At 37.1% G+C, this 25,888-nt stretch overlaps 1 protein-coding gene across 15 annotated transcripts in view; it reads right to left on the reverse strand.

The window, feature by feature from the left end:
* Nucleotides 1-25,888, reverse strand: part of Jade3 (jade family PHD finger 3) — a 135,304-nt gene that overhangs the window by 98,278 nt on the left and 11,138 nt on the right. For 9 of the 15 annotated variants that reach the window (XM_078034890.1, XM_078034893.1, XM_078034903.1 and 6 more), the window contains 2 exons: nucleotides 24,183-24,264; nucleotides 12,011-12,046 (listed from right to left, as the gene is read on the reverse strand). The exons of 3 other annotated variants lie outside the window; for them this stretch is intronic. In XM_078034890.1, coding sequence (XP_077891016.1) covers nucleotides 12,011-12,023 — 13 coding nt within the window. In that variant the 5' untranslated portion in view covers nucleotides 12,024-12,046; nucleotides 24,183-24,264. The remainder of the gene's footprint in view (nucleotides 1-12,010; nucleotides 12,047-24,182; nucleotides 24,265-25,888) is intronic. 3 more of the 15 variants (XM_078034896.1, XM_078034894.1, XM_078034895.1) reach the window with 1 other exon arrangement.

The raw sequence follows: 25,888 nt of genomic DNA on the forward strand, positions 1-25,888 counted from the left end.
CCACTTACCAGTCTCAAGGTAATTGGCCTGTGGGTCCCCAGTGGGGTATTAGGTATCTCTACCTACATCTCAAATTTCTGGGTCAGATCTGAGCACTGTCTTCCCATGTTCTATTTGCATACTGCAAATAGGCCATCACACCCAGGATTCCTGAGTGTTGTTTAATGCAGAGGAGGTTGTTGACAAAAAGGTGTTCTGATCATTACTATCAGTGTAGGTTTAGTGGCAGTTCAGGGGGTTTCTTGAATTTATTCTAGTTTCTTCTGCTTTTCTTGCTCCAGAGTTGCAATTGATGGTTGGACTCTGGGTCTCTTTTCACAGCAGAAAGCTCATAAGCAACATTCCTACTCCTGCATGTGTAGCTGGAGTGGCGAGACAGTTCCCTGTCACCTTCCTGAGCAGCCACAACAAGAATGTGAGGAGGCACAGGTGCTTCAAGTAACTGGTATCCTCCCAGGTCATGGCAGACACCACATGCTCAGAACAGAGGCTCAATTTTAATCCTTCTGAGACACAATTTCAGAGATTGGTCAATATATAGACATGTAATCAACATAATACTTTTGTGTGCTTGTGTGGGTCTTGAGCTGGTAAATTGTCTGCATTAATATTTTTAGAATTTTCTGCATAGAAATTTTTAGAATTACCCGAGTACACATGCGATCTTTTTATGGTAAATGTTATTTCATGAAAAACACTGCATATATAATTTCAGCTTCAATGGTCAGAAGATCCTGTGCTTTCAAGCTTACTATTAGAAATGCAAAACAGGGACAGCAAAACTCCATCATCCTACCTCTGTTCCCTTAGTACAGGATGTTTTCTTCCTTCAAAGGTTTTTTTTTCCTTTTATAAGATCTTTCATCCAGTGTATTTTACATAACCAGCTTTCTCTATTTCCCCAAGAAGATTATTACCCAGTCTAATTAAGTTTTCCCTTAGGAAGCACCACCCCTGACACACAAAGAAAGACAAAACAATGGTGGAAGACTGTGGAAACAGGAATATTTCATTTTTACCACCTGAAAAACTATAAAATTCTAAATGCCAAAACTATCTCTAAGTTATTAATATGCAGTGATTCAAGATATCACCAATTCACAGAAGACTGGTAAAAAGTTCTTTGTTCACTTACTGTTTTTCCAGGTTCTAAATTCAGATCCCTACATTCCTCCTGTGACAACTGACAGCATCACAACCTCCTAAAAACAAGTTCAGAGCGTTCCATTGTAGACAGAATAAATGATGCTTGTTTTTGCAGGACCTGTCTTAGAAGTAAAGCCAAGGAGGAACTGAGGCTCACATGTTCCCTCCCAAAAGGCCCACAGAAGAACTCAATAAAGATTTAATGAAGAACCTAGGCTGGAATTTGGGAAGACTGGATGTTGGTCCAAATTTCTAGTCCATTACCCGCCTACTTTTATTATAGTAACTTTGTTGTAAGTTTTAATCTGATACAGCAAACTTCCCTCACAAATACTTCTGATTCTTGGGCATTTATTATTTTTTTTCAAAATGCAGATCTTATAATGATACTCATAGTGTAAAATCCTTTCACCCCCCCCCCCAATGCTCACAGACTACTTTCTAGTCCCCAGCAGGACTGTCATAGTAGCATTAAGAGTGTAAGTTTAGGGCCAAAGCTGGCTGCTCAGAGGGTTACCACAAGAGAGAGTCTTTCTCTCTGCTCTGGGTCCTTGCCAGGCTCACTTTCTCCTTTTAAAAAGCATTCAACAGGGGCTGGGATGTGGCGCAAGCGGTAGCATACTCGCCTAGTATGAGCGCGGCGCTGGGTTCGATCCTCAGCACCACATACAAATAAAGATGTTGTGTCTGCCGAAAACTAAAAAATAGATATTAAAAAAAGCATTCAACAAATATTTAACAATGTTTTTGCAAGGGTACTGCATAAAAGGTTCCCAAGACCACCTCTGGGTTCTGTGATTCACCAGAAAGACTCACAAAGTTCATCATATAATCATACTAATATCTATGACTTTTATAGTAACAGGACACAAAGCACAATCAGCAAAGGGAAAAGGCACATTGGGTGAAGTCCAGAGGAGACCAGGCATGAGCTTCCTTTTGTTTTGTAGTGCTGGAGATTGAACCCAGGGCCCCCAGCCACAGGCATGAGCTTCTAAGAATCCTCTACCAGTGTATATAGAGGACACACTTAATATATCTAGCAATGAGTTGTAACAACACAAGTGAAATGTTGCCTACTAGGAAGCTCATGAGAAACTAACTCAGTGTTCAGAGTTTTTATTGAGGTGGTCACATAGACACCCTCTGACTGGCACATACAAAAATTCCAGACACCAAGAAAGAAAGCAGGTATTCAGTATAAACCACATTGCTTGTATAAACAGTTCAGGGACAATAACCTACCCTTATCAGTTCTGGGAATGGCAGAACTGTCCCCAAAATCAAGTTCTCAGTTGCCAGTTCAGGGCCAACCTCATAAACAGGCTTTTCAAAGTCATGCCTACTATGAGAACACTTCTTTTTGCACAGATGCCAATCATTAGCCTGGCTGGGCATCCAGATATCCTTCCCACATATGAATGGGATAAATAAAACTGTAACAGTACTCTGAGTAAAGGATTAAGAGAATAGGAATGGAGAAATAATCATCTTTTCCCAGTGGCAAGACAGAAGGGGCAAGTAGAAGCAATGTTTAGACACAATAGTTACTGTAGTATATAGGTTTAAATCCCAATCAAGTAGATGAAGTTGAATAATTAACAAAATAGAGCTCTATCTCAAGAAATGAGTTACCCATGTGGACTAGAGCTATTAATAGCTTGGATTCTCTGCTTAAACTTGTATGGTTTTCAAACATCTTGAAAACCATGCAGCTCTGTCAAAGGTGGTGTCAACCTACTCCCTCAGTCTCACCTGTGCCCCTTCCATCTCTGTGATCCAACAATCTTGGCTGCCTTTCAGTGCCTAGAGTATGTTTCTTTCTCCCCCCAAAGCTCTCTATATACTATCCTACCTTCCCATTTTGGACTGCTCATCATCACCCTACAGTACTTCATATAGCTAACACCTACTCATGTCAGATTTCAATCCAAACAACATTTTCTCAGGGCAGCCTTCCCTTGCCTTGCCTCAGAGTGGCTCAGGACCCCTATGATTTGCTTTCTAGTACCAGTTACTTCTCTCTTATTATAAAGTCATTTTTTTATACATTAACACTTTAAGATGGCAGAGATCATGTCTGTATTGTTCACAGGAGATCCCAGGCAATGAGTGCCTAGGTATAACCATTCCTAAGGGCAGTAGCCTATGTTCTATTCATTAACCAGCAAACTCTCTGTCTGTTCCTTAGGCTAATTTGAGTTGGGATTCTGACATGTGTAATTAAGAGTCTTTATACAAAAACAGTAACTGGAACTAGACATGTGGTTGATCCAAAAGAGCAAAATAAAGCTTATCAGTAAGCCCAATTAGGGATGACCCAAACTACTCTCCTAGGGAGTCCCTAGAGTACTTTAGATTATTGAGCAGGTTTGATTCTGGTATAAGAAGAAAAAATGCCCTAGCTGGGTAGTAAAGCACATGCATCCTGCCTGGTTATTATCCTAAAATTACCTTATTTACGGAAACTCACAGAAACTAGATCTTCCTACAAGCTGGAAAAAAGGCAAAAGTCTCCCTTATTTTCAAAGAGGAATATATAATCATTACAAATAAAAGCTTATCACTCCAAACTAAATTCTAGGCCAGATTAACAAAAGTGTTGGTTGGATAAACACTTGAAAAAGAAAAATGTATTCATTAGCAGCCAGTACAGGATCTCTGAAAAAATGACACATCCCACTTACTCCACATTTCTTTTTGTTCCAGGCATTCAATTCATTTATGAAGAAAAGTATTTACAGATACAGTATATGTGAAGGCAGCTGACAAAAACTATCAGGATTAAAAGATGATGAATCCAGGATGGTAAATCAGAAGGAAGGTATATTCTGGTAGGATCCAGAGTTATGCCCTAGGTCCTATCTTTCACCAGTAATGCAAACCTACAAATTATTGATTGACTCTAGGAAGGATAGCATTCATCAGAGAGGAGAAAATTAAAAAGCTAATATTATAAAAAAAAAGGGTAAAATTTAAATAGAACAAATGTAATGTCACTACAATTAAAAACAAACACTGTTTTCTAAATATAAGATAATACCAGTTCAACTTGATAACAAGATTCTAGAGGGTGATGCAACTACTAAACTTGACACAAGTTCAGAAACATAATGTCTACATTAGTTGGACAACCATAGCCCAATATGAGTATTACAGTGAAGTAATGACCAGAGAGTGAAACCACGATCATAAAATGGTTTTTTGTGGATCATGTCACACAAATAACAATCAAAAGTGTAAGAATTTAATTGGTAGAGCCACTTGTAGAGCAAAGACAGAATCTTGTAAAATTGAAAATAACCATACTATGAACCAGCAATCCTATTTCTAGATACATATCCTGGAGAAACTCTCAAAAATCTGCACAATGACCAATATAGAAATGTTATAAACAATTTTGCTTTTATAAAAAGCAAAATTCAGGAGGTACTTAGATTTCTTTCAATAAGACAATGACTAGACTTATTAGAATAAGGTCCATTCAGATTCTGGGATACTTTACATGAGTTGAAAACAATGAAGTAGATCTATATGCCATTCAGGATGGGCTAAATTTGCAAAGGTAACAAAAAGAACCTAAAATTAGAGTGCCCTAATACAACAAAACCTTATTTATTTCTTAACATGTTTAAAGTGAGTTGGCAGGAGAGCCTATTATACTTATTCTCAACCTAAACTGCCAGAGGATCCATCTCTGCCAGAGGAATCAAATGTGGCAAATCTCATACTGGTTCTTAAAACTTCCATCTGGAAGTGCACGTACAACTTTTACTGACATTTCTCTGAGAGCAAAGACACAAGCCTATAGTCCCAGCAACTCAGGAGGCTGAAGTAGGAGGATTACATATTTGAGGTCAGCCTCAGAAACTTAGCAAGACCCAAAATAAAATATAAAAAATGGCTGGGGATGTAGCTCAGTGATAGAGTGCTTCTGGGTTCAATCCCCAGTACCAAAAACAACAAAAACAAACCTTTACTGACAGACATTTCATTGTCCAAAGCAAATTACATGGTCACATCTGACTTCAAGAAAGGTCAGGAACTCATTCCTACCATATGCCCAAATGGCAGACAGCCAAAAATATTATGATTTATATATAATGATTAATTCAATAAATAGTATGGAGCAATTAATGAAAAACACATGAGAAGAGCTAAGATGTTTGGGTGTATGGAAAAAATATATGGATACATTCATAATACCACTACTTATGTAAATTAAAACACATCTAAAATCTATATATTTAAACATATAGATGTATGAAAATGACAAGAGTGTAGGATGAGACTAGAAGAAGTTATGGGGAGGACCATTTCTATAATGTTTTAATTTCTTTAAGAAAATGACAAAATCTTGATTGCTGATAATTCTAGCTAGAGGAGAATATGCATGTTCATTATAGTATTCTTTGAATTTTTCCACTGTGTTAAAATCCTTGAAATAAGAGGTTGTTGAAAGAACAAGGAATGTCCGACCATGAGTGGGATAAGGGGGAATGAGAAGTAGGAAAATAGATAGCATTAAATCTATTGAACAAAAGATTTGCTCTGTGCAGCTATGGAGGGGAGATCTAAGAACAATGGTGAAAGTTCCTGGAAAGTATACCATGGCTTAGGAATAAAGAACAGTATATCAAGGAAAGATAAATGAGTAGCCTCAAATGAGTAGCCTAAATATTCTTTAGGAGTAAAAGTGGTCAAGAGTCAGACAACAACCTGTCTGACCGAGTAACGTGGAAAGGATTCTTGCACTGGGATGGCTTCTGGATTTGATGATAACCCAGGACCTTCTAATTCTCAGGTTCCATCAATTTTGGACTGGAACCTCTCAGTTTAGAGCTCACAGGTTCTAGAAAATGCAGCACACTTATCTCAAGATTTGCCACAGCCAGGTACAGTGGTGCTTGCTTATAAATCCAGCCATTTGGAAGGCTGAGGCAGGAGAATCACAAGTTTGGGACCCACCTAGGCAACTTAGTAAGGCCTTGTCTCAAAGTAAAATTTAAAAAGTTTGGGATGTAGCTCAGAAGTAGAACATTCTTGGGTTCAATCCCCAGTACCACAAAAAACAGTCTGATTTCTATACAGCCCTAAATTGTCTCACCTGGGATGATTTCACATTAATAAGGAATAATAATTAACTTAATTGGGCCTAAAATTTATTATAGGCAGGGGGTCACAAGAATTATACTGGCCTTGATTAAAGCTAGCTTTAATTCTCATACCTTGGTCAACCATATGCACATAATTAAATCTATAATTTAGAGAATTATTGCCTATTTAATCACTGTTTCACTGACTTATTATTTGTTCTCCCAATATCAAAGTCAAATTGCTCCCACAGCTAAGGAGATCTCCACAGAAACAAACCAGTGAAATGAACATTCCTTTTAAAATGGAAGAGTAAGAATAATGAGTGTGTTTCCTTTTAAACTAGTTGCTTCTCCTGCCAAAAAGAGAAAAAAATAAAGACTTGGAAATGGAAAACAAGTATCACTGACCTGTTCTTCTATGAAGAGGGCCAGTCTATTATAAAAATAATGGGGTCAAAAAACGCAGGCAACTCCTTGCTGTGGCCCTGCTTCCAGCCAAGAAGATAATGCATTTCAACAGGAGTAAATGAGGCAGCATGCTATATCTGAAGAATTCTGTCCAAAAGGTACCATAACTTTTGTACCAATAAGTTTTTTAAAATATCTTTTTTTATTTGTCAATGTGCCTTTTTTTAAAAATTTATATGTGGTGCTGAGAATCGAACCCAGTGCTTCATATATGCTAGGCAAGTGCTCTACCATTGAGCTACAACTCCAGCCCAACAAGTTTGATACATAGATTATATAGATAGATAGATAAATAGTTAGTTAGTTAGTTAATACATGTCCAGAAGGCTGTGAGTTAAGCAACCTAGCTGCATGCCTAGAACCTGCTGGATCTGAATAGATATCTAGGAAGCCCACCATTGCTTCTAAAGAACATATGTTTGCACCAAAAAAAAAAAAAAAAAAAACAGAAAAGCACACTGCAACATAAAAACACATGCTTTTTGCCCATGTGGGTTTGTCTATTTAGTATTTCCTTCCTGCAGTGATTCTGTTCCACATAACTAACAACAGGAAATACTTATATAAAAGTAACTGTTATTTAGTAGATTCTTCTATTAAATTGCAAGACTAAAAATAAAACCAAAGAACAAGTCCATAAGTTTCTTATACATTTCTTATACATTCCAAATTAATGAAGCTAGTGTTGTATATTACATTTTTTTCTAGACTCATATTCCTGGCTATACTGGAGCTTTATGTGGCCTGGTCTCCACTATCGGCCAAAAATACTGGTGGAGAGAAAAAAAACCTAATATGTTGGAAAAGCAGCTGCCTAGACCATTACAATGCCTTGCAGAGACACAGGTGAGATCCTGATCTATGAGCAAAAACTGATTACTTAACCCTCACAAACACCATCACCCTAGTAAACTACTTCTACATACTTCAAATGCAAGCACTTACATCCTAAAATGTCACAAAACAATGCATTTATCCTTGGAAGACAGAGTTTGCATTTGACTATAATGTTAGGAAGACTATAATGTTAGGAAGGAGAAAGTGTGGGGAAAACCAGAGACAAATAGGGTGGGGACAGAGGTTGATGAATCAAGATCTGGAGGGCAAAGGTTACTAGAAAACAGGAGATAGGCAAGAGAATGTGACAAAGAGGCAGGGCCAAGGAAAACTATGAAGTCAAAGATATGCTAGTTCTTTGAGGACAAAGAACTGTGCTTTCCAATAAGGATGAGATTATCAAGTATGCCTTCAGAAAAGTGGCTCTGTTTTTTAGGGGGCCATAATAGCACAGCTCTTTGGCTTACCCTTAACAACTTTTGTCTAACTTCTACATCTCTGAAACAAGTATTTCAGAGATATAAATACTTTGGGGGAGGTGTCAACCCAAAATAGCCTTTAAAGTATCAGTTAAGACTTCTGGTTCCAGGTAAGAAGGAATAATACCATCCATCTTTCTGTCTACCCAAACTATAAAATCTGTAAAGAATGCATGGGCAGGGCTGGGAATGTAGCTCAGTGGTAGGGCACCTGCTTAGCATATGCAAGTCTCTTGAGTTTGATAGCACCAAAAAAAAAAAAAAGAATGCATGGGGGCAGCTAGTATAGAACTCTTAAAGGAATACATAAGGTAATCAGGAAAGAACACCAGAATGTGAAAAACTGGTAGCAACTTTACCACATTTTTTTCCTTAAGTATCCTCTGGCTCAAAATCAACACAATCTAAAAGTGCTGTGGGTAGAGCATGAGTTCTGGTTCAAAATGTTTTGTTTTTTAATTTTTTATAATAGGAACTACTAAAGCTCAGAAAAAGTGGAGGGGAAATTCCCTGGGTTTTTCTCTCTCCTTTTCCTCCCCTTACTTATGTCTGGAAAATCCTATATTGAAGGCTGCAGCAGTAGCTGCAGCAATGCCAGTGATTGACATCTGGAGACATCATTTGGAATTAAAACTCTGAGGAAGAGGAAGCTTCCTTCCATTTGGTGAACTATCAATGGCTCCAAAAGGGCAAAGTCAAATCCCATCATTTTATTTTACTTTCTTTCTCTGTCCATCTGCCTCCTGTGCCCAGAGGTGGTGCATTTTGAAAGTAGGTGGTTTATGACTAGAGGACCAAAAAAGGAAGCCCTAGGAAACCTGAAAATACAAGGGAAATAACAAAAAGGGAAGAATTCAGGAAAGCAAACTCATAAAGCTTCTTATGAACTACAGGGATCACTTCCAATGGCTCAGGTAGATTGGATCCTAATTAACATGTTAAAGACTTGGAGAACTTAATTAACACACACCCAGGTCCCCTACTAACTAGTTGATGGCATACATGGGATAAATCTGAATATCATTGCAAAAGCATTGAATCCTGAACTGATATTGAAATTACAGCCCACAGAAAGCAAGTTGGAACTTGTAGTCTAACCTAACTAGGTTAATTGTCACTAAAACAAATATATCAACATTCTCCATTATTTGAAACAAGATCCAAAATCTCATAATATTCAAAATGTCCAGGATAAAATCCAAAATAATTCAGTACACAAATAACCACAAAAATGAGAATTCACATGAGAAAAGACAACCCATCCCAACAATGAGCTGACACACATTTTGAAATTATCTAACAAGAACGTAAAGCAGCTATTATAAAAATGCTCAAATGAACTATCATCAAACTTGAACCACTGTAAAGAAATTTAAAACAGAAAGTACCAGTAAGGAGAAAACATATAACCAAATGGCAACTTTAGAAACAGAAAATAGGAGCGGGGTGCGATGGTGCATGTTTTGTAATCCCAGTGGCTAGGGAGGCTGAGGCAAGAGGATCAAGAGTTCAAAGCCAGCCTCAGCAATTTAGCGAGGCACTTACCAACTTACTGCTCACAAGATCCTGTCAATAATAACAACAACAACAACTAGAATGAAAATCAGCAAGAATACAGAAAACATTATAAAAGGGGCTAGACTAGGTGGCACATGCCTGTAATCTCAGAGACGCAGAAGGCTACGGCATGGGATTGAGAGGTTGAGGCCAGCCTCAGCATCTTGGGGAGACACTGTCTAAAAAAAAAGGACTAGGGATGTGACTCAGTGACAAAGCACTCCTGAGTTTAATCCCCAGCATTAAATAAAACAACAACAACAAAAAACAGACCTAACTAGCATCTACAAATCACTTCAAGACAAACAAAACATACCTACTTTTCGAGTATACAAGCTACATTCTCTAGGAATTGCTGAAAGGACAATAAAACAATTCAACCTCTTAGGAAAAGTTTGATAGTTTCTTTTAAAAGTTAAATGTAAATTTATCATATAGCTTAGCAATTCTATTCCTAGAAATTGACCCAAGAGAAATGAAAACTCATGTCTATACAACTCATGATATGACATGGACATGAATGTTCACTGTAACATTATTCATGAGAACCCCAAACACTGGCAAATGCATAGTCACAGTGTGGTATATCCATGTAACAGAAAACTATTTAGTAATTTTTATTATATTTGATACATTGTACAACCACTGATAAACCTAAAATATTATGCTATATGAAGAAGCCAGATGTAAGAAAGCATGTTTTATTGTATGATTCTATTTATATAAAATGTCCACTAAATGAGAAAGAAAGTTGATTTGTGTTTGCCTAGGGCCAGGAGGAGGAGAGTAGAGTGACTACAAATGGGCACAAAAGATTTTAGTAGGGTGAAAGAAATATTCTAAAATTGGATTGTGAATATGGTTGCATAACTTGGTAATTAAAAAGCATTGAATTATATACTTAAATGTGAGTTTTGAAAATGTATATGAAATTTTATATAAACATATATGATCTGAAAAAAATGTGAGTTTTGTGGTTTTTAAATTATACCTCAAATAAGTTGCCATTTTAAGGATGGTATATAAATGAAATCATATAATATGTAAACTTTTGAAACTGGCTTTTTTCATTCAGTATAACACTTTTGAGATCCATCCAAGTTTTATTCATGTAATGAAACTACATTCCTTTTATTCCATTGAATACATGTACCATAGTATGTTTAACTATTCAACCATTGAACAGCATTTTGGCTGTTTCCAGTTTTTGATTACTGTGAATAAAGCTGTTATAAATACTCCTCTGCAAGTGTTAAGGTTTGTATATGAAATGTCCCTCAAAGTCTCATGAGTTGAAGGCTTGGTCCTCAGTGAAGCAATGTTCAGAGGTGGGGCTTTTGGAAAATGATTAGCCCATGAGGGTTAATAATTGAATGGACTATTCATGGGTTCATAATTGAATGGACTATTGGGACGTGGTAGAAGCTAAAGGATGTGGGGCTTAGTTGGAGGAAGTAGGTCATTGGAGGCATGCCCTAGAAGAGTATATCTTGTCTTTTTATGTGTTCCTCCTCCTTGTATGTGTTTTATGTGTTCCTCCTCCTACCCCTGCTTCCTGGCTACCCCAAAGCGAGCAGCTTTGCTCCACTATGCCCTTCTGCCATGATGTACTATCTCACCCACAGAACCAGAAAAAATGAAACCAGATAACTGGACGGAAACCTCTGAAACCATGAACCAAAAAAAAATTCTTTCCTCCTCTAAATTGTTTTTTTCAGGTATTTTGTCATAGCAACAGAAATCTGACTAACATAACCAGTTTTTTGTATGAAAAGGATATTCTTAAGGTAGTCAAAAGTCAGGTCTTAGACTAGAATGGATTCAAATTGAAGCTACATAAAGAATTCCAGCAAATTAATAAGACAGATAACCCAATAGAAAACTGGCAAAAGTCTCAAACAAGCTCTTCATAAGAGGATATTCAAACAGTGATAAACTCATGAAAAAAGGTCAAATAGTATTAGCCATCAGAGAACTACAAATCAAAAACTACACTAAGACTAAACCCAAAATGTCTATTAACAAGAGAATAAACAAATTTTGGTGGATTTATACAATGAAATACTAAGCAATGAAATAAGATGGACTACTTGGTACATAAGACAACATAGATAAATCTCAAAAACATTACAATGGTCCTCCTTATCAACAGGGGATACATCTAAGACCTCCAGTGGATGCCTTAAACCATGGGTAGTACTAAAGCCATTTCAGTTTTTGTCAAGGTATTGCTTTTGTTCAAATAACGCTTATTTTACTTAATAATGGCCTCAAAGTGCAAGAGTAGTGATGATATCATATATATTCAGTCATATACTATACAATGGAATTTCAGTCAACAATGATATGGTGGTTCCATAAAATTCTATTGTCTGGATGTTTAGACGTACCAGATGTATATTAAATGTGGAGGTCATAAAATATTACCTTGTAAGGTCATATGTTCTCTCCGATATGTGGATGCTAACACACAATGGTGGAGAGAGAAGAATAGAAATTAATTGGATTAGGCAAAGGGGAATGAAGGGAAGGGAGGGGGAATGGGAATAGACAGAATGAATCAGACATAACTTTCCTCTGTTCATATATGAATACACAACCAGTATAACTCTACATCATGTACAAACACAACAATGGGAAGTTATATTCCATGTATGTATAATATATCAAAATATATTCTACTGTCACATATATCTAAAAATAACAAATAAAAATTATAAATACATACATACATACATTCAATTCTATCATCAAGTGATGTCATGGCTTTCTCAGTTTGTGTAAATATGCTCTTTGATGTTTATACATTCCAAAAAAACTGATGTGTTTCTTAGAATATATCCTGTTGTTAGCCAGGCATGGGTGGTGCACATCTGTAATCCCAGCAACTCAGGAGGCTAAGGCAGGAGGATTGCAAGTTGAAGACCAACCTCAGCAACTTAGTGAGGCCCTAAGGATTTAGTTAGACCCTGTTTCAAAATAAAACATAAAAAGGGCTGGGGATATGACTCAGTGGTTAAGCAATGCTGGATTCAATCCCTGGTACCAAAGGGGGGGAAAACATATTCCTGTTGTTAAGGGATGTATGACTATACTATAGTTTTCCTATTCATACATATCTATGAAAAGTAATTTATAAATTAGGCACAGTAAGGGATTAATAAGAATAATTAATAACAAATAGAACAATTATTACAAATAGTATAATAAAAATTATATAAATGTTGTCTCTCTTTTTCTAAATATGTAGAGCTTGGCAACTTTCGAGAACATGGTGATGCACCAACTAGATCTAGTCATAATACCACAAGGTATGAGAAGGTAGCAATTCATAAAGTGGTATGAAGAATGTTACTCATGTTATTCTTTTAGCTCAGGTAGCTTGTAAGGAATCAGTAAGAGAGACACTTTTCTCATATAAATATAAACAAGCTGACATAAACAACATACAGCCCCAGAAGCTCCAGCTGCAGTAGATGGAGAGAGCCAAGAGTCTTAGCACAGACACTAGTACCCTTAGCTGATTAGTGCAGGAATGGGTCACACAAATGAGTAGAGTTAGTTATATCTATGGAATCAGCAGGATTAAGGGTTCAGCAAATATAAAAGAGGAGGCTCCAAGTGATGAAAACAATAGCAGGCAAGCAAGGACCCTGACTCAGAGGTCACCAAGGGTGCAAAGAGGAAATAGGAGAGAAGGGGAATGACATGTGGTACTCTAGAATACCTATTCAGGAAATCACTACAGATACCTCCAGGGTAAACTGGGCATGATTAAAGACTGTTCTGGAAGGTAGATAACTATAAAAACTAGTGAAAGGTTAAAAATGATGATGTAACCCAGGACAGCTATATTTCATGATAATAAAAAAGATCCAGGAGTGAATATATAGATATAGAAATACATATGAATAAAAAATATATGTGTACATAGTACAAAGAGATATTTGTTCTTCTGACACCCAAAAGGAAACTTTCCAAATCAAGAGAATAATACTTATACTCAAAAGTAATGTGCACTATGTATTGTAAATTGATTATTTCTAGGTTCTTAGGTGACCCACTTAAGGAACATCAATTTCAATGGGTAATAGAAGATGGCTTGTCAAGCTTCCAAGATCCTAAATGCATGCATAGTACAGATGTGGTTCATTTGGTCTTGAGATGGAAGGGAAAAGATGGGAAGAGGCAGGAAGAATCAGGTTACAAATTTCTCAGTGGACTCCTGATTCCACCTGGCATGGTAGGTCTGTAGGCCTAGAAGAAAGGCCTGTTGGGGCTGGGGATGTGGCTCAAGCGGTAATGTGCTTGCCTGGCATGCACTGGGTTCGATCCTCAGAACCACATAAAAATAAAAAATAAAGATGTTGTGTCCACCAAAAACTAAAAACAAATATTTAAAAAATTCTCTCTCTCTCTCTCTTTTTTAAAAAAGAAAGGCCTGTTGGATGGATAACGGACAAAGGCAGGCTGAGTTTCTGATCAGAGTTAGATTTTTTCTTTTCATTTAAGATACCAGTCATTTCCTCTCACTAGCCACAGAGAAATCCCCATCTCAAAAGGAACCTATAGAAAGGCAACCAGATAACTAAATCTGTAAAAAGCCCAACTCATAACCAGGAAAACAGAATTTTACATAAAAGCCTTTATCTCCTCCAGCCAAAATCTTCCTAAATTCCTCACACTCAGGCCTCAATTGCCTCCATCATAAAATGAGAATCTTCTTCAAATAACTAGGCAGACATGGTTCTGGCTTTTCCTTCAATCAATTTCTCCTGAAGGGTTAATTTTAAAAGTACAAATAGTGCTGGGACTATAGTTCAGTGGTACAGCACTAGTCTAGCATGCACAAGGCCCTGGGGTTGATCCTCAGCACACAGATAATGTACAATAATGCTATGGGTTTGAAATATGTTTAAGATATGTTAACTGTAATCAATTAACTCTTCTAACATTTTTTGCACCTATAAATACTTATTCAAAGAATAAAGTTTAGCCAGGCATAGTGGCACACACCTGTAATTCCAGTGACTCGGGAGGCTAAAGCCTGAGGGTCACAAGTTCAAGGCCTGCTTTAGCAAGTTAGTGAGATCTTGTTTCAAAATAAAAAATTTTAAAAAGGCTGGGAATGTGGCTCACTGATAGAGCACCCTTGGGTTCAATCCCCAGTACTGAAAAAAAAAAAACACAAAAAAAAACCACCCAAAAAGCAAAGTTTAAATTCTAGCTACCCTTTCAACAGTTCAGATCACTGACACTTTAATCTGATACACTGGAAATTATTCTAAACCAGGAATTAGCAAACTTCTATAAAGGGCTAGACAATAAATATGTTTTACTTTGCAGGTCATTCAGTCTGTTCTAACTATTCAACTTTATACTATTATAGTGTAAAAGAAACCAGACAATATGTAAATAAATGGATGTAGCTATGTTCCATAGACACTGAAATTTGAATTTCATATAATTTTTATATGTCATAAAAAATCTACTTTTGATTTTTTTCCAACCATTTAAAAGCAAATTAAAAAGGCATTCCTAGCTTGTGGGCTATATGAAAAAAAAAAAAAAAGAAGCAGGCTAGATTTGGCAGACAGGTTGTATATGCCAATCCCTGCTCTAAAAACAGAGGTAAGGCTAGGGGTGTTGCTCAGTGGTAAAGCACATGCTTGGCATGCATGAGGTCCTGGGTTCAATCCCCAGCACCAAAAAAACACAAAGGAAGCTCAAAGAAAGAAAGAAATGGCAGATCTAAACCAAGCATAGCAATAATTATATGTAATGGTCTGTGTAATTATGTGTAATACTAATTAAAAGAAAAAAATTGCGGGCTGGGGATGTGGCTCAAGCGGTGGTGCGCTCGCCTGGCATACGTGCGACCCGGGTTCGATCCTCAGCACCACATACCAACAAAGATGTTGTGTCCGCCGAGAACTAAAAAATAAATATTAAAAAAAAAATTCTCTCTCTCTCTCTCTCTCTCTCTCTCCCCTCTCACACACACACTCTCTCTCCTCTCTCTTTAAAAAAAAAAAAAAGAAAAAAAAGAAAAAAATTGCCAGGCGCAGTGGAGCATACCGTAATCCCAGCAGCTCAGGATGCTGAGACAGGAGGACTGTGAATTCACTAAGCAACTCAGTGAGACCCTGTCTCTAATAAAATACAAAATTGGGTTGGGGACAGTGGTTAAGTGTCCCTGAGTTCAAACCCTGGTACCCCCACCAAGACAAAAATTGTCAGAATATATTTTAAAAACATAACCCAACATCATGGTATCTGTAAGAAAATTACTTCAAATATAATAAGGTGAAAAGTGAAAGTGTGAAAAAGAGCATATGACGCAGTGGTGAAAAAAAATTCAGAGAAAAGAAAATTACAAAAAGGAATATGAGAGAAATGACATAATGCTAATATGTAAACACTTAACAATAGTGCTTGAAAATACGTGAAGCAAACTATGGGACCAAAAATGAGACAATGTCAATTCCACTTGGAGGCTTCAACACACCTCTGAGATACACACTAGTAGGCCAGGCATGGTGGCACATGCCAGTAATCCCATTTCCTCAGAAGGCTGAGGCAGGAGGAATGCAAATTCAAGGCCAACCTGGGGAACTTACCAGAGACTATCTCAAAATAAAATTTAAAAGGGCTGGGATTGTAGCTCAGTGGTAGAGAACTTGCCTAGCATGTCTGAGGCACCGGGTTTGATCCTTAACACCTCATAAAAAAATAAATAAAGATTGTGTTCACAAAAGAAATTTAAAAAAACATAAAAAAGGGCTGGGGATGTAACTCTGTGGTAGAGCACTTGACTAGCAAGCACAAGATTTTGGTTTCAATCTCAATACTGCAAACAAGAACTAAAGCAAGCAAACAAAGTTTTAGAAGAAACCATATTAGAAAATCTTCACAACCTAAGGTTAAAAAAAGGGTTCTTACATGTGAGTCCAAATGCAAAACCCTTCACTAAAATTAGAATCTTGCTTGGTAAATGACACATTTAAGATAATTGGGCTGGGGTTGTGGTTCAGTGGTAGAGTACTTGCCTCGCATGTGTGAGGCCCTGGGTTCGATCCTCAGCACTACATAAAAATAAATAAATAAAGGTTTTGTGTCCAACTACAACTAAAAAATATTTTTAAAAAGATAATAAAAAGCCAAGCTACCAACAGAAACAAAACATTTGCTAACAAATCACATAACTAATAAAGTATTTTTATCCAGAATATTGAAAAAATAAGTCTCAAAAACTCAACAGTAAGAAAAGCAACTCAATTTTAAAATGGGAAAAATACTTGAAAAATACTTATCTCAACAAATACTTGAGAAAATTCTGTTATGGATTTGATAAAAGTCATGAAATTGACATTAGTCAAGCTTTTTTTTTTTTAATAGTAAGGATGGGAGCAACACTCCTTCTAGATCTCTACATCCTGAGGCAAGAGCTGGCCAGAGAGATTTGATTTTTTGCAAAAATTCTTTATTGTAAAACATAAGAGGTTTTTGAAATTTTTGTTTTGCTTTGTTTTTAAATAATTACCAGCAAAAAAGTAGGTTGAAATTGTTTCCTCTAATCCTGTCCCATGCCCTTAGCCCAGTCCATGCCCTGCTCCCTGATATTTAGAATTTTGATTCAGATATCTCTGCAAAGGCTTACTTATGCTGCATGGAAAGTTGGCACTTTTGTATTTTTGTATAATAGGCACCATGCCTGAATTATTTGTGAGTTTTACTTTTTACTGTAAGATATTTGTTTTAATCAAATTGTTGAACTGAATCAGATTAGTTATAAATACCAGAGTTAGTAAAATAAGTTTTAGTGAAATAAGTTTTAACCTTTTCTTGTTTCTCAGAATGTTTCAGATTTGCACATATTTAATACATTCGATGGTCATATAGATAATTAAGGTTTTTATTAATGTAAAAGAGATTCACAGGCCTAGGGTTGTGGCTCAGTGGTAGCGCACTTGCCTGTCATGTGTGAGGTACTCAGTTCAATTCTCAGCACCGCATATAAATAAATAAAATAAAGGTCTATCAACAACTAAAAAATATTTTTAAAAGAGATTCACACTTTTGCTTGATTCCATTGAGTCCTTTGGGTGCTGACAGAGCACACCGCAAGCTTATATTTGGGCTCTTTTCTGTTTTTATTCAGACAATTGCAAATTAATGATTTAAAGAATACTAGAGGAGTCTGTTTGGGATTAGGGAAAGTAGGGTATACAAGGCCAAACACAGTGCCCAAAACACACTGGGCATTTTCTGAATCTGTTGATTAGATTACGCTATTTAGTGTGAAAAATATTAAAATAAAACCTGCCAGGGAAAAGGAGGCTATATCACAAGCTGCAGTATATTTTGCCAAAGTTATTAGATTTTTAAGGCAGGTGGTGGTTTATCAATTTTTATTGCTACAATATAGTTATTTTATGACCATTACTAGCAAAAGTGGATTATAGGACTAGTGTTTGACAAGAAAGAAGGGCCCCATGTGAATCTGTCTGCTCTGAATCTCCTAAGACAAAGGTTTCTTTAACCTCTCAGCTTAAAGATATCATAGGAACATGATGGGTCATAGGAACATGATGGGAAGGGACATTAATTTCACATTTTGTGAGTAGTTCCAGAAAGTCTTTCTGCAGTGTTTCTGAGTACCTGTAGAGGTATCTAGTCTTTTCCTGTGAAGACCTCTTCAGGTACTAGTATAACCACAAAGGGATTCCAAGGATCTGGCATAGCATAAAAAATATCAATCCACGGGGCTGCGGTTGTGGCTCAGTGGTAGAGCGCTCGCCTTGCACGTAGCAGACCCCGGGTTCGATCCTCAGCACCACATAAAAATAAATAAACAAAATAAAGATATTGTGTCAATGTATAACTAAAAAAAATTAAAAAATAGCAATCCAGTAATGGATTTCAGGGATTTTGCGAAGGATGGGGATTGAACTACATGAAATGTTGTAGGATGCTTTGGTATCAACATATAATTTTCAAAATAAAAAACATGACTCATATACAAACAGAGCATGAACACATATCAAAGACTTAGTTAACTTATTAATGAGAGAACCAACAGGATGTAAAGCTGATTCAAAGAATGTTTGAGAGACTTGGTCACATAAGCCCTGAAAGTAAGAATGCTAGAATAGATTGGTAAACTAGATAGAAAAGTGTCTGTGCTCTATAGGAAAGGTAATCTGAAGTCTTTCAGATTATTTCTTCTACCAAACAGAATGTTTGGCATCTTAACCAGAGAAAAAATCCATAAATTAACTATGTTACTTGGAAAAGACTAGACCCTACTGGGTGCAGTGCTGCACACCTGAAATACCAGCAACTCAGGAGGCTGAGGTAGGAGGATCACAAGTTTGAGGCCAGCCTCAGCATCTGGGCAAGATCCTATCTCAAAATAAAACATATTTTTAAAATGGGCTGGTGATACAGCACAATGGTAAAGTGCCCCAAGTTTGATTCCCAGTTCAAACAAAAATACTGTAGACCACACTCAATTAGGAACAATGAGCCAAACAATGATTCAGTCCCCTAGAGAACTAATAATGCAGGTGGGCCTCTCAGCCAATGCTTGTGTATGACACTTTAAAAACCTTCAGTTATCCTTTTGTCTTATTTTAAATGATTTCTGTTAATAGGGTTTATTTTTAGAATAGTATGGTTATGCTTATATATTTTTACTTTACACAAGCATTCTAAGACAGTTATTTACCCTTTAAAACAATCATAGAATCTTAGAAGACATCTGAGATCCAGCTATCTCCTAGGACAAGAATGCTTTTGTTAGCAGCCTAGAGAGGTGATCATGAAGCATTTGTATATAAGAAAGGAAACTAACATTAATGACTGCCCATTATGTACAGTACCAAGTTACCTATATATTTAGCCACATTTATCAAATAAATGAAATTTCTCATGCATGATTGCTTTGAATTATATCTTAATTTAAAACAATTTATATACAGCAAACCAGTCATTGTTGCAATGCCTCTAATCCTAATGACTTGGGAGGCTGAGGCAGGAGGATTTGGAATTCAAAGCCAGCCTCAGCAACTTGCAGAGGTCCTAAACAACTTACCAAAACCTTGTCTCAAAAAAAAAAAAATAAGGTCTGGGAATGTGGCTCAGTGGTTAAGCACCCTTAGGTTAAATCCCTGGTATAAAAAAATTTACATACAGTATAATTTACCCTTTTTAATGTACATTTTGACAAATGTATATAGTTGTAATTATCACCACAAGTAAGACATAGAAGAGTTCCAAGCACAATTGCTATTTAAATGTCAATTCATGAACAAGAATTTATTGGCTATTAATGCATCTAGTAGTCACTTATTAGTCTTTGGGGATAAGCAGGTGAGTGTGAAAAGGCAGAAATTAAAGGTATTATGCCCATCTCCAAAGAACTTCCATGATGTAATCACTGATACAGCTTCATACACATGAACCAGGCAAGTGAGGGAAGAAAACAAATAAGCAACCTACTTGGCAATAATCTCCATGAGATGTGGATTCTAGTCATGACATTGCCATTATGTGTCCTTGAGTAAGTCATTTATTATTTCTCACCTGGGTGGGCATTGTTAATGCAATAACTGGAAGGGATTGTTCCAAACAATCTCTAAGGTTCATGGTAATTATAAACACATGTGTTTCAAGTAGTGAGAGTTCAGAGTGATGATGGACAATTGGGAGGCTGGAAATGGCTTTTACAACATTGAGGAAGTCAATGGATTGACTCCACAGGGTTAGTGAATCAGGTTAAGTAGGAGGGATACAACATGGACCTGATAGAGGGGTATGAACTGTCATGGAGCTATGATGGGGGCAAATGCATAAATGTTGATCCAATTGAACAAAGAAGAACTGCAAGGTGTTATGGAAAAATCTAATGAGGTCAAGCTTTGAATTGTTGTGAGAGGGAGGGAGAGACATGAGAATTGAGAAGCTTGGTTGTCTCTCAAGCAAAGTCAGGAGTACACCACAATGACAGTGATCCACAACAATCTTTTACTGAAAACTTGCTGTGTGCATGCCCTCTCTGAGCCTGGGGATATGAGAGTACAAAACCCTGACCTTTTAGTTATTTATTGATCTTTAAATCACCCCAAAATTTAGTGGCTTGAAATAGCAACCATTTTATTTGCTTATAATTCTGTGGGTAGCAATTTGGGCTAGAATCAACTGGGTGGGTGTTCTATTCATCTTTCCTAGCATCCGTCATACAGTGACAGTTATGTTACAATGTGAATGGGGCTAAATGATCTGAGATGGTCTTAGTCACATGTCTGATGGTTGACTGTTGACTGAGCCTCTCTTCACATCATCTCTTTTGCTAGCCAGGCCTAGTTGCTTCAGGGTTCCCAGGGAGCAAGAGGGAAGCTATAAGACTTTAGACCTAAGCTCAGAAGTCACCCATAGTGACTCACACTGCATTTTGTTGGCCAAATGAAAACATGAGAACATCCCAGATTCAAAGAGTAGAGAAACAGATTCTCATTCTCTCTCTCTCTCTCTCTCTCTCTCTCTCTCTCTCTCTCTCTCTCTCTCTCTCTGAATCAAGGATTGAACTCAGGGGCACTTAACCCACTAAGCCACATCCACAGCTCTTTTTAAAAAATATTTTTATCCATTGTTGATGGATCTTTATTTATTTATTTATATGCAGTGCTGAGGATCAAACCCAGTGCCTCCCACATGCTAGGCAAGTGTTCTACCACTGAGCTATAACTCCAGCTCCTCAGCCCTTTTTTGTATTTTATTTAGAGACAGGAGCTCACTGAGTTGCTTAGCACCTCACTAAGTTGCTGAGGCTGGCTTGGAACTCACAATCCTCTTGCTTAGCCTCCCAAGCCACTGGGATTATAGGCATGCGCCACCATGCCCATCTCCATCTCTTGATAGGATCTGCAAAGTCACACTGCAAAAAAGTGTGCTACAAAAATTAAACAACATTGTGGCCAATTACAAACAACATTACTCTTATCACACCATCCCATTTGGGTAAATGAGTATTGAGGAAATTTAGTACTGTGGAGCTTCAGGGGTGTTTGGAATCACTGAGGTGAAAAAGATGAGCTTTTGAGGAACATACAGGATGGAACAAACCCAGAGGAATGTGGAGAACACTAGACAGAGGTGGTACAGAGGAGCACGATGACTCATGATATGTTTAGACTTTAGAGAATGCACATTTGGATGGAGTGGGTAGAAAAGAGGACTTGAGAAATAATAGGTAAGGATGGTAGAAAGATTATAATTGGGTGTGTGGGGACTTTCACTACCAGGCTCTCAGAAGTAGGGATACTACTGTACTGTGCAGTGAGCAGTTAGAGTTTGGTGGCAGCTAGTGGCAGGGGTGGTAATAGGAGTATAAGGAAGAGGAGAGGATTTTAGAGACTGCATCTTTATGGACAATAGTATGAAAGGAAGTTGAATTATAGCTGGAGTGTGGTGGTACTGAGATCACTGCTAGACAGTCTTCCTAAAGGCAAGTACCTACATGGATTTTCCTTAAGGGACTAAAGAACAGAACTGGAGCCCTATAGGTTCATTTACTTAGTAGCATAAAAAGTTTCTTCTAGATTTAAGTTAGTTATCCTAGAAAGAGCTAAATTTGGGCTTATAACATGGATAAACACATTCCTACCTCTCCTGTGTAAGATGAGACAAGCAGGATATTGTTGTTTACAGTCAAAGGTTTGTCTATATTTGAAAAAACAAAATTCCTGATGTTCTTTAACATTTTAAGTGGATAAGGAATCACATTGGGAAAGCTAGAAACCATGATGGAGCCAGGGTAAAGTTGCTTGCAATCTACTGTGAAGTCACACTGCTCAGGTAGACCATATAGCTATATTTTTCACAGTGGCAACATGGCAAAGCAATAGTTTTCTTTTTGACAGTCTGCCAAATGCATATTTCTTTTCCAACTGTTTTTCTCCCCATAGGACTTATGTGGCCATTAGAACACATTACATGTAATTTTTCACACAACATAAAAATAATATTTGGTTTGTTAATTAAATAGTAGGCAGTGGATCAAATCCAGTATGTGCAACGAGGAACCTACACATCCTTCTTTTCTTATCAGTTTAGTTTTGTAATGTTTGCTCATTAATTGAATAGTATGCAGCAATTCTCCTTCATGTATTTGTGGGAGATAAGATGTAGAGAACTTGAGGGTTCTTACAACTCTGCAAGTGGCAGTTTAGTCATATAACTGCAAATCATGTGTGTATGAAATTGCTCAGAGTAAGAAAATATGGCATTAGGTATCAAAGTGAATAGATAAGACAGGATTTGCTGGACATGGTGATGCATGCCTGTAATCCTAGCAACTTGTGAGGCTGAGGCAAGAGGATTCCAAGTTTGAGGCCAGCCTTGGCAACTTGGCAAGTTCCTGTCTCAAAATTAAAAAAAAATCCAAAAGTCTGAAGATACAGTTCAGTGGTAAACCATTCCTGGGTTCAACCCCTAAGCACCAAAAGTAAAGAAAGGACAGGATTTAATGGGGGAATATGGAGTAAAGGATGGAGCTCAAAACAGTGGTGTTTGGGACAGGGAAAGGGAGGGTCTCTTGCTGAAACAGAATTTGCAGAATTGAAGAACTGGCACAGGCAGGATTGGTGGGACAAAGAGGGAAGGATGTTTCTGTTGTGAAGAAAGGTTTCAGGTGAATGTAAATGTTGGAATGTCAGTGGTGCAGAGAAGATGCCATAAGGAAACAGTTGAAGTGGGAAGAGACTGTGACTAAAGAATTAGCACAAGCCAGGTGTGGTGGCACATGCCTGTAGTCCCAATTGGCTCAGGAGGATCTTGAGTTCAAAGCCAGCCTTAGCAATGAGGCCCTAGGCTAGTGGTTAAGTAGCCCTGGATTCAATCCCTGGTACCAAAAGGGAGAAAAATAAAGAACTAGCACAAAGGAGTGTTTTGGGGTAATGGAACTATCTGTACATTGATTGTAGTGATGGCTACACTGATCTATCTATGTGTTAAAAAGCACAGAACCAAAAAATTCCAATTTACTGTATATTTTTTTTTAAAAGTCAATAGGTCATTTTCTTTTGTCAATTTATGTATTTACTATAACAATTCCACCTATCACTAACAATAGAGTATTAAATTAAAATAGGTACACTATGATAAGAAACAAAACATCATTATCAAATCACAATTCAAATTAAATGTCAAGAGTCATCTCTTTAAATAAATAAACATTCCCAAAAAGTTAAATAAATTTGGATGTTTATTTCCTTAAAAATAAAATTATTTTACTAAATTGTTAGGTGGCATGATATTTCATATAGCAATTTGTATAGTAAAACAAATATAAGTACAACATTAATCCTAGGAAAGAGTTATGTGAAAGAATGAGGATGTCAAGAACATCTATGGTTCTTACTATAATTTTAAAATTTTTACTAGAATGCATTCATGTATCATTAGTATAATTTAAAATAGAATAATTAAAAGGATTTTTAAATCCTTATAGATTGAAATGGTGATATTTTGCAAATTGCAACATCTTTCCTTCCACAGGCCTTCCATTGTCCTTGGAAGTCTTAGTTACTCTACTTACCAGGTCAGGCTCGTATTCTACTCAAACCTAATGTCTTGCTCATAGGGGGCATTCAACCAATGTTTGCTGAACTGTATTGTACCTGGCAATGTGGAGAAAAATGACAAATGATCACTAACAAAACTTATAATCTAGACAGACTAAATCATGCTTTAATTTTGAATGAGGCAATTACTAAGTGCTAATGACATGCTCAATAATTACAATGGTAGACACAGAAATTTGGAAGACAGCAAGACAAACACAACATAATGCCAGTGGTGTGGAGGTTTTAAAGCCTAAAACAGGTAGAACCCAAACCAAAATCAATCATTACTGGCCCCCTAAGCCATAAAACCACAAAATTCAACAGGGCAAGAAAAAGAGTAAAAATGGGGAAAAAAACCCTAATCTGTATTGAGTTTCTGTGTGTCATACACTATATTAGACAGTAATGCAGTTGAAAATTTTAGGACTCAGATTTCAGGTCAGATATGTATAGCCCTGGAAAGCCAACATTTTCTCCCTTACAACAAGAAAGAAACCAGACAAACTAGAAGGGAACTACTTTCCTTGAAACTATCAGAGAACTAAGGTCACAGAACAAACCAGTATCCTGGTATCTGGAGAGACAGGGTCCTGAAAGGAGACAGATTCGAGCATACTGTAAATATTAAACTAGAAATTCTGACAAATTACTAGAGGCCAGAGTGTGAAGCTCCTGAGTTCCACAAAGGGAGGTTTCCACCTTCTTGTGAGCTTTTCCTCAGTAATTGTACCAGGCTCTCACAGTGAGGATACGTGAAAATTCTTACGGAAAGCTCTCATGGTAGTACTGGCAGGCTGAGGAAATCAGCACCCACTGAGAAACCCAATGAACCCTTTTCTTTATCTCTGGCACAGAACCAAAGGCTTAATCCTCAGGGGAAGGGCTTTAAGACCTATAGCTTAAGAACACTGGTGGATACCCACTGCAGCTTGGGGGAAAGGAACCAGGGGAAAAAAAAATAAGCTTCTTCATCTCTGGAGGAAGAATAAGAAATCTTTTAAGACCCAGGTTTTGCCTAAGTATCAGGCTTAATCAGATCATCAGAGAACTCTTTCCTCCCCTACCAATCACCACCTGGCAAATTAGCTACCTGGATAAGAACAGCAGAACACGATTGGGTGAGTTGTATAAGGTAGCTCTTATGATGTAGCACAAAGGAAAAACCCAAAGCCACGAAAGAGTCAAAATGAAGTTATCACTAGAGGTACTGGAAATCTCTGGTGCCCATAGCAAAAATAAACATTGAAAACAGGCCAATTTCTGACTACATTAACACAAATCTTCATACTAAAGGCCTAGGTAAAAGGAACCCATGTTCTTCTCCAAACATATAGAACATTTACCTCAGCATCTCCTGCCTATGGTTAGCTTTTAGTATGTTTATAAAAAAAAGCATAATAAAAGGATAAAAAATACTCCAAGTGACAAAACAATCATCAGATACAAACTCAGCATGATGCAGATATTTGGGACTACTGGAAATCAAATTTAAAAGAACTGGGGCTGGGGATTTGCCTCAAGCAGTAGCGAGCTCGCCTAGCATGCATGCGGCCCAGGTTCGATCCTGAGCACCACATACAAACAAAGATGTTGTGTCTGCCGAAAACTAAAAATAAATATTAAAATTCTCTCTCTTTAAAAAAAAGAAATTTAAAAGAATTATGTTTTATATATTAAA

The sequence above is a fragment of the Ictidomys tridecemlineatus genome, chromosome X, assembly GCF_052094955.1.
Source record: "Ictidomys tridecemlineatus isolate mIctTri1 chromosome X, mIctTri1.hap1, whole genome shotgun sequence".
Lineage (NCBI taxonomy): Eukaryota > Metazoa > Chordata > Mammalia > Rodentia > Sciuridae > Ictidomys > Ictidomys tridecemlineatus.